At 37.1% G+C, this 14,539-nt stretch overlaps 1 protein-coding gene across 2 annotated transcripts in view; it reads left to right on the top strand.

The window, feature by feature from the left end:
* The window catches only part of LOC125235234 (1-phosphatidylinositol 4,5-bisphosphate phosphodiesterase), a 216,569-nt gene that overhangs the window by 136,417 nt on the left and 65,613 nt on the right, over positions 1-14,539 (top strand). For both annotated transcript variants that reach the window (XM_048141724.1, XM_048141723.1), the window contains exons 4-5: positions 9,813-9,872; positions 12,234-12,371. In XM_048141724.1, the coding sequence (XP_047997681.1) occupies positions 9,813-9,872; positions 12,234-12,371 (198 nt within the window). The remainder of the gene's footprint in view (positions 1-9,812; positions 9,873-12,233; positions 12,372-14,539) is intronic.

Raw genomic sequence — 14,539 nt, 5'->3', positions numbered from 1 at the left:
TTTTTATTTTTGTCAAAGTTGTACGTCCACCCGACTTTTTTTGAATTTGGAATTTTTTATGTGGTTTCCACTCAGAATCGTGAGCTCTTTCACTCCTAATAGGAAAAAAAGTCTCCCAAGTTTTTTCCCATTCCGTTACCATTTTTAGGGTTCCGTAGTCGACTAGGAACCCTTATAGTTTCGCCATGTCTGTCTGTCCGTCCGTCCGCGGATAATCTCAGTAACCGTAAGCACTAGAAAGCTGAAATTTGGTACTAATATGTATATCAATCACGCCAACAAAGTTCAAAAATAAAAAATGAAAAAAAATGTTTTATTAGGGTACCCCCCCCTACATGTAAAGTAGGGGCTGATATTTTTTTTCATTCCAAACTCAACGTGTGATATATTGTTGGATAGGTATTTTAAAATGAATAAGGGTTTACTAAGATCGTTTTCTGATAATGTTAATATTTTCGGAAATAATCGCTCCTAAAGGAAAAAAAGTGCGTCCCCCCCCCTCTAACTTTTGAACCATATGTTTAAAAATTATGAAAAAAATTACAAAAGTAGAACTTTATAAAGACTTTCTAGAAAAATTGTTTTGATTTTGATAGGTTCAGTAGTTTTTGAGAAAAATACGGAAAACTACGGAACCCTACACTGAGCGTGGCCCGACACGCTCTTGGCCGGTTTTTTTTTCATACATTTTGTATGGCAGTAACGGAATGGAAGGTTTGAAAAATGTATGGATATCTTAAGACCCCTTACTCCTTAGAGCGCTCATCAATTTCACGAAACGGCCATCGATAGATGGCGTTGGCGCTCGGTACGCGAGCACCGGCAACTCAACGCGCGTTTCAACGCAGACACGAATAATCTTGATAGTTTTGAATTAAATTGCTAATAACATAATTTTCAATTTTATATGGGGACTCTTTATTTAATTTCATATTCATGGTATGGTAGTAGTAAATAAGGTATATGAATGTAGTAAAAGTATAGTATTAGTCTACATGTACATATATAAATTCAGGTTTCCTAATTGATTGATTCAACAACCAACACCGCTGAGCCGAAACTACGAAAGCTAGAAAGTCGAAATTTGTATAGATTGCATTAACAAAATTTCGAAGAGATAAGAATCGATTATGAAAATTTACACCCCTAGTAGAGGGAAAAAGGGGTGAAAGTTTGTAGCGGGATCAATTTGTTTTTTTTTTTTTATTAGGAAAATTTTAGTTAGGAACTTGAAATTAGAGAATAGTTTAATAGTGATTTCTGTTTTTTAGGGTTCCGTAGTCAACTAGGAACTCTTATAGTTTCGCCATGTCTGTCTGTCCATCCGTCCGTCCGTCCGTCCGTCCGTCCGTCCGCGGATAATCTCAGTAACCGTAAGCACTAGAAAGCTGAAATTTAGTAACAATATGTATATCAATCACGTCAACAAAGTGCAAAAATGAAAAATGGAAAAAAATGTTTTATTAGTGTAAAGTGTAAAGTGGGGGCTGATTTTTTTTTCATTCCAACCCCAACGTGTGATATATTTTTGGATAGGTATTTAAAAATGAATAAGGGTTTACTAAGATCGTTTTTTGATAATATTAATATTTTCGGAAATTATCACAGTTATAGTGACTTTCATATTTTTATAAGAACAGCATGCACTTACGTCCAGAACAGTGACATTTGGTGCATTGGAACTGCTCATGATGTGTCACTTTTTAACCGTCGCCTCAAATCTGAGAGATTTGAGGCGAGGTTCTCAATTCGTCTGTATGTTTATTTATTTTTTTCATTTTTTTATGTTTGTTCCTCGATATCTCCGTTGTTACTGGACCGATTAAAAAAAAAATATTGAATGTATATGAATACAGATTGGTCCCATTTTTCTCAGAACCCAGTTCTGATGATGGGATCCTGGAGTAATCGAGGGAACTCCTCGAATCTGAAAGGCATACGTATGGTGATTTTTGTGTTTTTAAAGGAACAGCATGCATTTAGGTACGGAACAGTGACATTTGGTGCAGTGGAACTGCTGATGATGGCCAGAACGGAACTTCTCAAATCTGAACGGCACGCTTATAATGACTTTGGTATTTTTATAAGAACAGCATGCACTTTCGTCCAGAACAGTGACATTTGGTGCAGTGGAACTGCTGATGATGGTCAGATCAGAACCGATCTTCTCAAATCTGAACGGAACACTTATAGTGACTTTGGTATTCTTATAAGAACATCATGCACTTACGTCCAGTCCAGAACAGTGATATTTGGTGCAGTGGAACTGCTGATGATGGTCAGAACACTCAGAACCAAACTCTTCAAATCTGAACGGCACGCTTATAGTGACTTTGGTATTTTTATAAGAACAGCATGCACTTACGTCCGGAACAGTGACATTTGGTGCAGTGGAACTGCTGATGATGGTCAGAACCGAACTCCTCAAATCTGAACGGCACACTCATAGTGACTTTGGTATTTTTGTAAGAAAAGCATGCATTTAAGTTCAGAACAGTGACATTTATTTAGTTATGTTTGTTAAGCATAATTATTGAGTTTTCAAGTCAAAGTTTGTCAAGCTTCGATTTCTTATAATCGGATTCATGAGGAATTGAGAAACTCCTCAAACCTTAGCGTTATACGTATATTGATTTGTGTTGCCATCAAATAATTAAAGCATTAAAAGCAGTTTTAAAAATACCTTTTTTTTCTTAAAAAATATTAAACGTTTTTTTATGGGATAGGAGGCAAACGAGCAGATAGGCTGCCTGATGGTAAGCGATCACTGCCGCCCATGGACACCAGAAGCACCAGAAGTGTTGGAGGTGCGTTGCCGGCCTTTAAGATGGATGTACGCTCTTTTCTTGAAGGTTTGATGGTCGCATTGGTCCGGAAATACCGCTGGCGACAATTCATTCTACAGTTTAACTGTGCATGACGTGACCAAATTTGCAAAACGTTGCGTCTTAGAAACATTTTAAAGGGTGAAAATCAAAATATGTACACCGTGTCCAATAAGTTTGCATACAGCACAAATAACACTCTAAGAACAAATTAAATTACTTTCATAGAAAATATTTTAACTTGTTATTTTAAGTAACACTACTATTATGTTCTAAACATTAAATAAATGTCATATACAAAGAAAAAGTGACCAAATGTCATATACTTAGAAATTTCGACCCTTGCTTTCGTGGACCGATAGCCGAGTGGTTCTGGCATTCGCCCGGTAAGCGGAGTACGCTGGTTCGATTCCAGCTCGGAGCACTGGAGGCTTTGGTCACTTTTTCTTTGTATATGACATTTATTTAATGTACAGCACAAATAGCCAATAAAACAAAATTAACAAATAGTTACTACATTATTATTATATTTTATGAATGGCACTCTTATTTACTACATTCACAACAAATGTTTTGGAATAACTCCAGCATTAACTTGTTTACCAGCCTCAAACGCTTCTCAAACGGATCACACGCGGCACGCACCGTTTTCTTCACATTTCATCCCAAATTCTCTCAATAATCTTTTTGAAATGATCTAGGTTTATGATTTTATAAAAATTTAGTCTTCAAAGCATGTATGACCATACAAAGTAGTCTAATACGCCTAAACCTGGAGGTCTGGGTGGCCACTCATGTTTCGGATAAAAAACTGCCAAATTAGTCTGAAACTACGCTAGAATACCATTTGCCGAATGTGCTGGAGGTGCGTCTTGTTGGGACACATGATACTCATTCCCAAGCATCCTTTTTAACTTTAAGGCATTTTTTTCTCCAAAACCTTGGTTTTAAAGAAAAAAACGTTGATTTTAACGCTTTTATCTGTAAGTACTGAAGGTAGTTTACCTCGCTTACATACTGCATCCCACACCTGGGCCGATGGTGAGCTCTGGAACCTAGGCACATTTTTCTAGTTGCCCGGAACGTTATCTATCCTCGGTACCCATAATAGTTTATTTTGGACACGTGGCGTCTGTTTTATCACATACAGATTCTGCGTATAAAAAATAACTCGTCACCTGCGTGCCGAGCAAGTATTTTGTTGGCACTTTACCTCTTTGTTTTTCTTAGACACTTCGGAAATTTCATGAACTTTGTGCTTGTATTTTATTAAAAGGAATATACTCTTCAGTTTAAATAAGAATTTGATGGCCTGTGATCCCTATATCTTTAGAACTGAGGTAAAATGTGAGTATTCGGACTTATTGGACACGGTGTACATGTTCGTTCTAAAAGTAGCTGATCAAGCATCGTCGGTTTGGAAAGCCTGCGGTAAAATTTTTGCTCATTACTATACATATTCGATTTAAAGGGTTTTGAGATTTAGGAAATTCGCTTCATTAGATTTCATTTAATAGCATTATGTAATTATAATCTCAATGTAAGTGCAAGCAGTCTTATTTACAATAAACTTAAAAGCGGAAACAAACACAACAAACAACAAAGAGTATACATGTTTTGCTATGTCACAATAAGGGTGACATTTTCATTTGTGAAAAAACCCTTTTTTTTCAATAAAGATTAAAAAAAAAAAAAAAAAAAACAGCACAATCACGATTCTAAACGAGCTATCCCACTATGAAAATTGAAAACGTCTTCCGAAAAAACTGATTTTTCGGAAGTATAAAAAGACATATTTTAAAGTAGTACCAATTGACTTTCTAGCTTAAGATATGTACTTTTAGGAACATTATCATTTTTTTAATAATCATTTATAGCTTCTTTATAATTTTGAATGAAAAAGGTTCTATTTTGCAAAAAACGCTCGTCTTTAGGAATAAGGCCTCTTAAGACTTTTTTTTACTTCCTATCAGGCAGGATCGAAAGACCTTGAGATTCTGAGTATGAATCGCGTAAAAAACACCCATGTTACAAAAAAACAGGGGTGAACAACTTTAAAAAAAATGGCTCATCTGGCCGGCAGCCATAAGGCCATAACAGATAATAGTAATTATGTATTGAAATAAAATGAAAATGAAATATTTATTTTTCAAGTAGGCATATTACAATAAACATGTGAACGTCAAGTTTCAGTAAATAACTAATTTCGGTGTTTTTCTCAATTTCATGAGTAAAAATGACTGTAGACAATGAAATAAAACTATGGAATTGTTAATTTTATTAATCCGTTTCCATAATTTTATTTCATGAGTAACTATCGCGGTAACCGTTACATTACCTTTTATTTTTTATATTAAGTACATGTATTTGTTTACTCAATAATATACATTTCCATATTTATACATTGAAATAGATATCATACACGAAAGGAAAAACGACACCGACGACGGTTTTTTTCCCACATTTCTAATTAACTATTACGCGCCTGCTTTCGAGTGCTTTAAATTTTAATAAACCAACGCATTCTTTGATTGGGGGCTCGGGCCTCTCAAGGTCAGTGCAAATGTGATGCGTAGAATAGGTACTAGTATAGGTAGGTAGGGGCGCGGGGCGCGGGGCCGCGACTAAATCTTGTTCATTCACATCCGCTTGCATGTGTCGCGGATAGAGCGAGTACGTAAGCGGCGAGCACACATACTAACCGCGCGGAGGCCGTTTGCCACCCTGATGTACCTCTATGTACCTAAATGAATTTATTAGTGTGAGAGACCCTTACGAATAACATTCAAGTTAGTGTCAAGTGATTGACTGCACATGTCAAAACAAAAAACATTAGGAATTGGTCACACACGTGTTCAGTAATTATCTTTGGTAAAGGCAGTCACACACATGTTCAGTAATTATCTTTATTTTTTTAATAACTCGATAACCGTAAGAGTTAAGTTTCTTAGAGACATTAAATTCATTTGATCTTCCCTTAAAGTTGACGGAATTCAATAAAAACAGTGTGTATAACAAATAACAATTTTATTTACATGATTTATTTTAACTTGCATTAATATGCTGTTCTCGAACATATTGTATCGATAAACTACCTCTCTAGTCGATCTGTGTCGATACTAACCCAACGAAGTAACTTTTCTAAGACGTCACCAGGTTACCACGCGTCCTTTTCTTTAGGGTGCTATAGAAAAGGATACCTATAGTTTTCTTTGTTCTTATTTACTGACAGACTTGTTTGACAGATTATATCAATTTATAGAGCAATCAATTTGATTAGTGAAACTAAATAATTTGTTATTCATGTTACCTACTTAAAACTGGAGTTTTAACATTTGGTTTAACAAGACGTCCTTACGAGGTTATATAAACAACAATGTGCCACAGGACTCATAATAAAACGGCTCAACATAATTTTTAAGAAAAAAAAACCGTCGCCTTTCGGGTTCTGGTGAAAGCTACTTGCGAATGTTGGATTATGTAGAAATGTGTAAGTATTTTTAAAACTGCTTTTAATGCTTTAATTTTTAGATGGCAACACAAATGAATATACGTATAACGTTAAGGTTTGAGCAGTTTCCTCAATTCCTCATGAATCTGATTACATTATAAGAAATCGAAGCTTGACAAACTTTGACTTGAAAACTCAATATGCTTAACAAACATAACTAAATAAATGTCACTGTTTTGGACTTCAATGCAAGCTTTTCTTACAAAAATACCAAAGTCACTATGAGTGTGCCGTTCAGATTTGAGGAGTTCGGTTCTGACTATCATCAGCAGTTCCACTGCACCAAATGTTACTGTTCTGGACGTAAGTGCATGATGCTGTTCTTATAAAAATACCAAAGTCACTATAAGCGTGCCGTTCAGATTTGAGGAGTTCGGTTCTGACCATCATCAGCAGTTCCACTGTACCAAATGTCACTGTTCTAGACGTAAGCGCATGCTGTTCTTATAAAAAATCGGCCAAGAGCGTGTCGGGCCACGCTCAGTGTAGGGTTCCGTAGTTTTCCGTATTTTTCTCAAAAACTACTGAACCTATCAAAATTTCCTTTAGGAGCGATTATTTCCGAAAATATTAATATTATCAAAAAACGATCTTAGTGAACCCTTATTCATTTTTAAATACCTATCCAACAATATATCACACGTTGGGGTTGGAATAAAAAAAATATCAGCCCCCACTTTACATGTAGGGGGGGGGGTACCCTAATAAAACATTTTTTTCCATTTATAATTTTTGCACTTTGTTGGCGTGATTGATATACATATTGGTACCAAATTTCAGCTTTCTAGTGCTAACGGTTACTGAGATTATCCGCGGACGGACGGACGGACGGACGGACAGACGGACAGACGGACAGACGGATAGACGGACAGACAGATATGGCGAAACTATAAGGGTTCCTAGTTGACTACGGAACCCTAAAAATGGCAAAGTCACTATGAGCGTGCCGTTCAGATTTGAGAAGTTTAGGTTCTGGCCATCATCAGCAGTTCCACTGCACCAAATGTCACTGTTCTGGACGAAAGTGCATGCTGTTCTTATTAAAATACCAAAGTCACTATAAGCGTGCCGTTCAGATTTGAGGAGTTCGGTTCTGACCATCATCAGCAATTCCACTGCACCAAATGTCACTGTTCTGGACGAAAGTGCATGCTGTTCTTATAAAAATACCAAAGTCACTATAAGCGTGCCGTTCAGATTTGAAGAGTTCCGTTCTAGCCATCATCAGCAGTTCCACTGCACCAAATGTCACTTTTCCGTACCCAAATGCATGCTGTTCCTTTAAAAACACAAAAATCAGCATATGTATGCCTTTCAGATTCGAGGAGTTCCTTCGATTTCTCCAGGATCCCATCTTCAGAACTGGGTTCTGAGAAAAATGGGACCAATCTGTATGCATATACATTCAATCAAAAAAAAATTTTCAAAATCGGTCCAGAAGCGACGGAGATATCGAGGAACAAACATTAAAAAAAATAAAAAAAACATACAGACGACTTTATAAAGCTAGGAACATACTACGCGGACGTCCGTCGTAAATCGACCGCGGACGGGAATCTGGACAATGGAAATACACATAACCGTGCAAACTATCGGTCGACGGACGTGGACGTGGCCTTGAGCGCATGGACTTCCGATCGAAATCTGGCTCGCTGGATGTTTTGTTCCGTGCACACTGATCGGTCGCGGTCGCGGTCGTTTTACGACGGACGTCCGCGTAGTATGTTCCTAGCTTAACCGTCCTTCTTGAGAGATGAGGCGACGGTTAAAAATAATACCAATACTAATAGGTGCGTGCTATATTTTACTCAGCAGCCGGCGTAGCCGAATGGCAATTGTCGACACCATATGCCGACAGAAATGTAGTCTAGCTTTGTCGCGCAAGTACGCAACAGCTATAATTAGAGGTAGATAGATACAACGAAACAAATATTATCGTGAGCACGTGTGCATTCGACTACGCACACTGATGAGCGGACCCAGCGCGTACGTACATTGCGCACCACCTGCACGCACACATACTAACCGCGCGGCATACAATCCACTGGTAGGCTGTCTACAACGCCATCTAGTAATGTCTGACTTTAAACGTGCACATGACGTTGTATGTTTGGTGCGTGAAAGCTAAAACAGATGTCGCAAGATGTTGCAGTTTAATGACTATTTCGACGTAGGATACTGATAAGAGTTTTGTTGGCCACGCGTGGCTACTGGCGCCATCTAGCTCTTTGAGTGTGGATTAAATTTAGTACACAGGTCTAGAATACTTAGGACGGCGCCCATTTTTAGTATGGGGTTAGGTATCTGTACTAGTATTATTTGATCTGTGATACTACGTTGATCTTTCTTTCATGCGGGGGCTTCGCCCCCCGAGCCCCCCTTTGTTTGCTCTTAAAGGTCACAAGCAAACGCTAACCCAACTAATCTAAATATTACGTTGATCTTTCTTTCATGCGGGGGGCTTCGCCCCCCGAGCCCCCCTTTTCTTTACTCTTAAGGATCACAAGAAAACCTTAACCCAACTTATTTTAAATACAACGTTGATCTTTCTTTTATGCGGGGGGCTTCGCCCCCCGAGCCCCCCTTTGTTTGCTCTGAAAGGTCACAAGAAAGCGCTAACCCAACTTATTTTAAATACTACGTTGATCTTTCTTTCATGCTTTCCCCCTCGAGCCCCCCCCCCTCCCTTTTTTCTGTTCTTATCTTCCGGCACCATCATCAGGCCTTGAAACCTAATCGTAGTCATAGTTCATTACAAGACTTTTCTAAGAAGCCCAAAAACAGCTATTCCAGTTCATATCTTCCGGCTCCATCATCAGACCTTGAAACCTAATCGTAGTCAAAGTTCATTACAAGACTTTTCTAAGAAGCCCAAAAACAGCTATGATACGATGTTCCATCATGTAGTTCCAGCTCATATCTTCCGGCTCCATCAACAGACCTTGAAACCTAATTGTAGTCAAAGTTCATTACAAGACTTTCCTAAGAAGCCCAAAAACAGCTATGATACGACGTTCCATCATGTAGTTCCAGTTCATATCTTCCGGCTCCATCATCAGACCTTGAAACCTAATCGTAGTCAAAGTTCATTACAAGACTTTTCTAAGAAACCCAAAAACAGCTATGATACGATGTTCCATCATGTAGTTCCAGTTCATATCTTTCGGCTTCATCATCAGACCTTGAAACCTAATTGTAGTCAAAGTTCATTACAAGACTTTTCTAAGAAACCCAAAAACGGCTATGATACGATGTTCCATCATGTAGTTCCAGTTCATATCTTCCGACTCCATCATCAGATCAGCTCAACAGTACCATATTATTGTATTGTCATCGGAACTACATATAGCTGCCAATTTTCATTACGCTACGACTCCTGGAAGATGGTTAAATTAGCTTCCTTAGATTCCATTACATACATAGTTACATACACGACGACCTAATAAAAGCGTGTTAAAAACATCTTTTTATCGCAGGACGGTGACGTCATCGAGCTGTGCCAAGTCAGTGATATCCGAGCTGGAGGAGTGCCAAAGGTGAGCTGTCTTAGTCTATGGTTGGAAACGGAAGCCATCCGTCATCACTATTCTGCGATATCGCTTTCTATTACCACAGTATAATCTATTACTAAGGTATGCCCGGACATCACAGTATAAAACCAGTAATAAGGTTATACATTTTGGGGATTGTGCTATGGGTAATAGGACTACATAATCTAATCCCCCCGTCTCCTTTCTTTCAATGTGGGACTAGGCGCGGACTTGCGTTTGTGTAAACATGCTTCCTCCTAGACTGCATCGACACTTTCCATCTGCTCATCCGCTTACATGTGTTGCGTACGAACACGGCGCACACACATACATACCGCGCGGCGCACGTATGACAGAAGAGTTACTAGTGTTACTACTGTGAAGAGTTACTGGAGTCACCGCCGGAAACTCCAACACTTCCAACCGCAGTAGATAATGTACAAATGTGTCAGAGTCGTAAAACAAATGAGGGTTTTCACTGGTTTAATAAATAAAACAGAAAATAACTAATTTTATTCAAGATCAAAATACAAAATGCTGCTTAAATTTATTACAGTATTACACTAAAAATTAAAAATTTGACGTTATTATTTTTTATTGTTGAGGACGAACTGTCGGGGCAATTAAATTAGCGCTAAAGATTATTTTTAAAAATAAATATGTACAATAATAATTAATACTGAAGGTGACTTACCCTGTTCTCGATAATTCTAAAGTGTAATTTTCTTAAACAGATGTTGTTTTTTATTTTCTTACCTGATAGCTCCACCTCTAAATTGTGGTCTTATTTTATTGTGTATTAAAAAAATAAAAAACTTTATATTTGTAAAAGCAGACTTTCTTCATTCATAATTCACTACCCTTTCGTGTATACCTAATGTGAACACAAGATATTTTCCCTGTAAATTAGAGTAAATTTACTCATCCTTAACGTGTAATTTTGGCCTAATGTCCCTCATAATATAAAGTTATAAGCCCTGAAAGTAGGGCAACCCCCTGAGGTCATTAAAAATAATGCGGACTTCCATGTTGCCTTAAACTTTGACGGAACTTAATGGGATACTTTACATGATTAGTTGTTTAAATTACTTTTTACATTCAAGGTTATGATAATGAGATAAGCTAACACTGAGAACAAGATATAAGTAAAATAAAATCGTAATACAACTTAATTTATTTGCTAGTAGCGCTCGAACTGAGAACTCGCGATTCTCTAAAATAGATGTTTTTTTTTGCGATTGCTAATAAAACTCTTAAAGAAAATTTCAGATTTTTTTAGTTTAAGTACATAGATTTGCAGCCAAACTATTACATAAGTAGTAGATCCAAGCCTCATAATAAAAAATGTCGCAAAAAATTTAAAGATATTGTAGTTTCCACTACTCTTCTGACTAAAAAATAGGCTTGTGCCGTTTTGTTCGTTGATCGGAGCGCTCCGATCTCGTTCAATCGCTAGGAACCACGAACTAGTTCGCTCATTTTAGGTCTGTTTGCTCATTTAGTTCAGTCCAGACCAGTGACCACTGCGGTCGGAAAGATCAGAACGAATGGGACCGAATAGTGTCCAAATCATACGAATAGTCAACAGATAGTAACATTCCGGAATGTTTTAAAGGTTCCCCCTACATGTAAAGTGGGGGCCGAAAGTTTAATCATTGAAAACTTGATATTTTGTTGATTGCTATTTAAAAATGAATAAGGTTCGCTAACATCGTTTTTCGATAATAGTAATACACATTCTCGATCTAAAGGAAAAACCGCTCGCGCTCGCCGATCTAACTATACTGAACCAAATGAGCAATATGAAAATTCACAAAGTACGGAAAGATAAAGTTCATTCTAGGTCATTGATTTTTATTCCTGATAGTTCATAGTTTTTGAGAAAAATACACAAAACTACGGAAAAAACGTGAGCGTGGGGAACGACTTTCGGTTTTTTTTTTAAAGGAGAGATCGAGAGCCCAAAACTAACAGGGTTAGTGAAAATTAAGCTTTATTTTTTTTGTGGAAAATGCCCAGTAGTTGAATTCACCTCAACATTGTTTTTATTTGTTTAACTATGCTAAGGGAAGTTTGGTACAAATCTAATATTATGTAGAAGTAGTAAAAACATTATGTAAAAAAAACATAAAACCGGACAACTAATAAAAAGGCAAACCGAATGCCAAAAAAAGAGGAAAAAAAGGGAACGGAAAGAAGGGGGAGGGGGACAGAATAGAGGGGTGAGGCGATGCGAAGGAGAAAGGGGAGAAGGGTTTTTTCCTGTTAACTTAAGAGCGGTTAACGGAGAATTGGAGAGAGAATTTGCTAAACCTACAACCTCCAATCATCAAATCTGACCTGACACTAACAAACTATCTTTCCCAGGACTCCAAGTTGAGCACGAACCTGCTGAACAAACACGGGGAGAGTCTAGAAGACAAGTCGCTGACCATCTGCAGCGGGACGGACTATATCAACATCAACTACCAGCATGTAGTCTGTCCTGATGCGAACACTGCCAAGGTACCTGACACTATCCTCGTCCCCAATGTTCTTAATTGAGGACATAACAATACAAATCTTGGCACTTTTTAGTGCCAAGGTTTGTATTGTGCCATAATGTGCCATATTGTTTGTATGGCGCGAAATTGAAATTTTCTATGGGATTTAAAACTTTGTCCCTAAATTTTCAATCAATTTTTAAGTCCTCGTCGATGATTCCGCAACAACGTCAAGATTTAGGAAGGCAGGCGTTTCGTGAAGTCAATTGGCTGCTGAACCCTATATTTTTCAGTTTTTCCGCCTTTTCTTAGTGCCAAGATTTGGTTAACCGTGTATAGGTAGGGGGTTTTCAGAAAAAAGCCTGATTAGATTTAGTTAACAAACATAGAGGTGTCACATTTTGGATGATTTTTTACATTTATTTTTCAACGTATTTGTTTTTAGTATAAAGAAAAAACTTCGTCAATTTTTTCATCGTACCAAGACAGAGTCAAGATTCAAGAGTTTTTTCTTGATATTTCGTGAGTAAGCACCTAATTAATACCCACACCTATACTTTTGTCTGAAAATGTTTAAAAAGTAATACCTGTCCCTTTTATTTGAATAAGCCCTTTACGACGTCACCTGAAGGCCTATTCTTAGCCAAATGACAACCTTTTATAGATAACGTCAATCCAACCTTAATGGACATTCTAAATTTGAATTGGCGATTGTTGATAACGATATAACAGATTGTCATCTTGGCTACGATTTCTAGTGCCTTTAAATGTATGCAAGTAGTCATTCAAGATGTGCCGACGGAAACTTTCCAAAATTGCGAAATTATCGACGTAGAAAAAAATCCTTTTCATAATTTTAAATTTCCTATATTTCTAGTGAAACTTTCATGACATTTTCAAGAACCATTTTTTTCGGAATGTTTCCGCATCTTGCACATCAGTATAACGTCGAATTCGTAATATTTGTTACTACGCAAGTTGGAGATCACAATCTGAAAAAAAAAAAAACATTAATCCATCCCTTTTTTCGTGTGGCATGAAAGAGACTGATCTTATTATAATATAATTACTTACCTTGAAGCGCTAAACTGTAAAACATCTTTTTTCCTCCTTTATGCCTAGCCTAATAGCGATAATCTTGGAATATTGCAATTTTCTGCTTGGCCACGCTTATAAGTACAGTCAGCTTTATTTTAGTGGTGGCAAATAAAATAATGCACAAAGAGTAGATAGTCTGTAGAGAATTTATACTATGTAGGTAAGATGCATAATTGCATACGTTTTCATTCAAAATGTACCTAATGTAATGTAAATACCTATATCACATTGTTTGTGGATAATATCGGTTTCATATTGAAGCTATTAACAACGCCTTATTGACAACCGACTATAAGTACCTACCCTTTTAATTGAAACCACATAATTATGTGGGTCAAAAATTTAACACGGTAGTGCTTGTAAATGTCAAAAAATAAATACACTTAATTATTTGGCCGGACCCTTAAAACAATGTTAACTTATATCGTCGCTTCTTAAAAAGATTTATACCTAACCTACCTTAAAGACTCACAATCAGTAAAATGTAATAAATGACGCGCATTTGCCTGACACAAACCTTGTTACGAAATAGACGTCGCGGCAATAAAACGGCGGTAAGCGTCAAAATCTCATTTTCTGTATTTCATTAGAAAAATGTACTATAATTGATGCGGACTGTACTGTAAAATTGCAATTTTTCTTGCTTTTTCCCGTTACTTAGGCCCAAGGCGCATCCTGTTAGAACACAATCTCCTATTTCTCGCAATTGCCGAGCTTCAGTACCAGAGTTTTGAACGATTTAGATTACGTTATTCTACATATAGCGTTAACTTCACGGAAAAAATATGTAATAGTTAATTATTTACGCCTAATTTTACGCTCTGGCTTCTAGAGCGCCATACTGTTGGAGATTTAATAATTTTACCTAATGATTGTTACTGAGAGAAATTTGCATTGTGAATTTAACAAGTTCGACATGTTGCGGTTTATCCGTTTGAATCAGCCAAACGTATGTTTAAAACAATATGTGTCAGGTTGTTTTTACAAATGAAAGTAGCTTGTTGTTTGAACCAAAGAGCACGTAGGCGCTATTTTAACCAAACAACTTGTTGAACGAACATGAAAACTGGTTGTATTTTCTCTCAGTGTATA

This window comes from Leguminivora glycinivorella, chromosome 17 (assembly GCF_023078275.1).
Source record: "Leguminivora glycinivorella isolate SPB_JAAS2020 chromosome 17, LegGlyc_1.1, whole genome shotgun sequence".
NCBI classification, from domain to species: Eukaryota; Metazoa; Arthropoda; class Insecta; order Lepidoptera; family Tortricidae; genus Leguminivora; species Leguminivora glycinivorella.
Note: the sequence above shows the minus strand (reverse complement) of the source record. Positions and strands in the feature narration are given on the sequence as shown.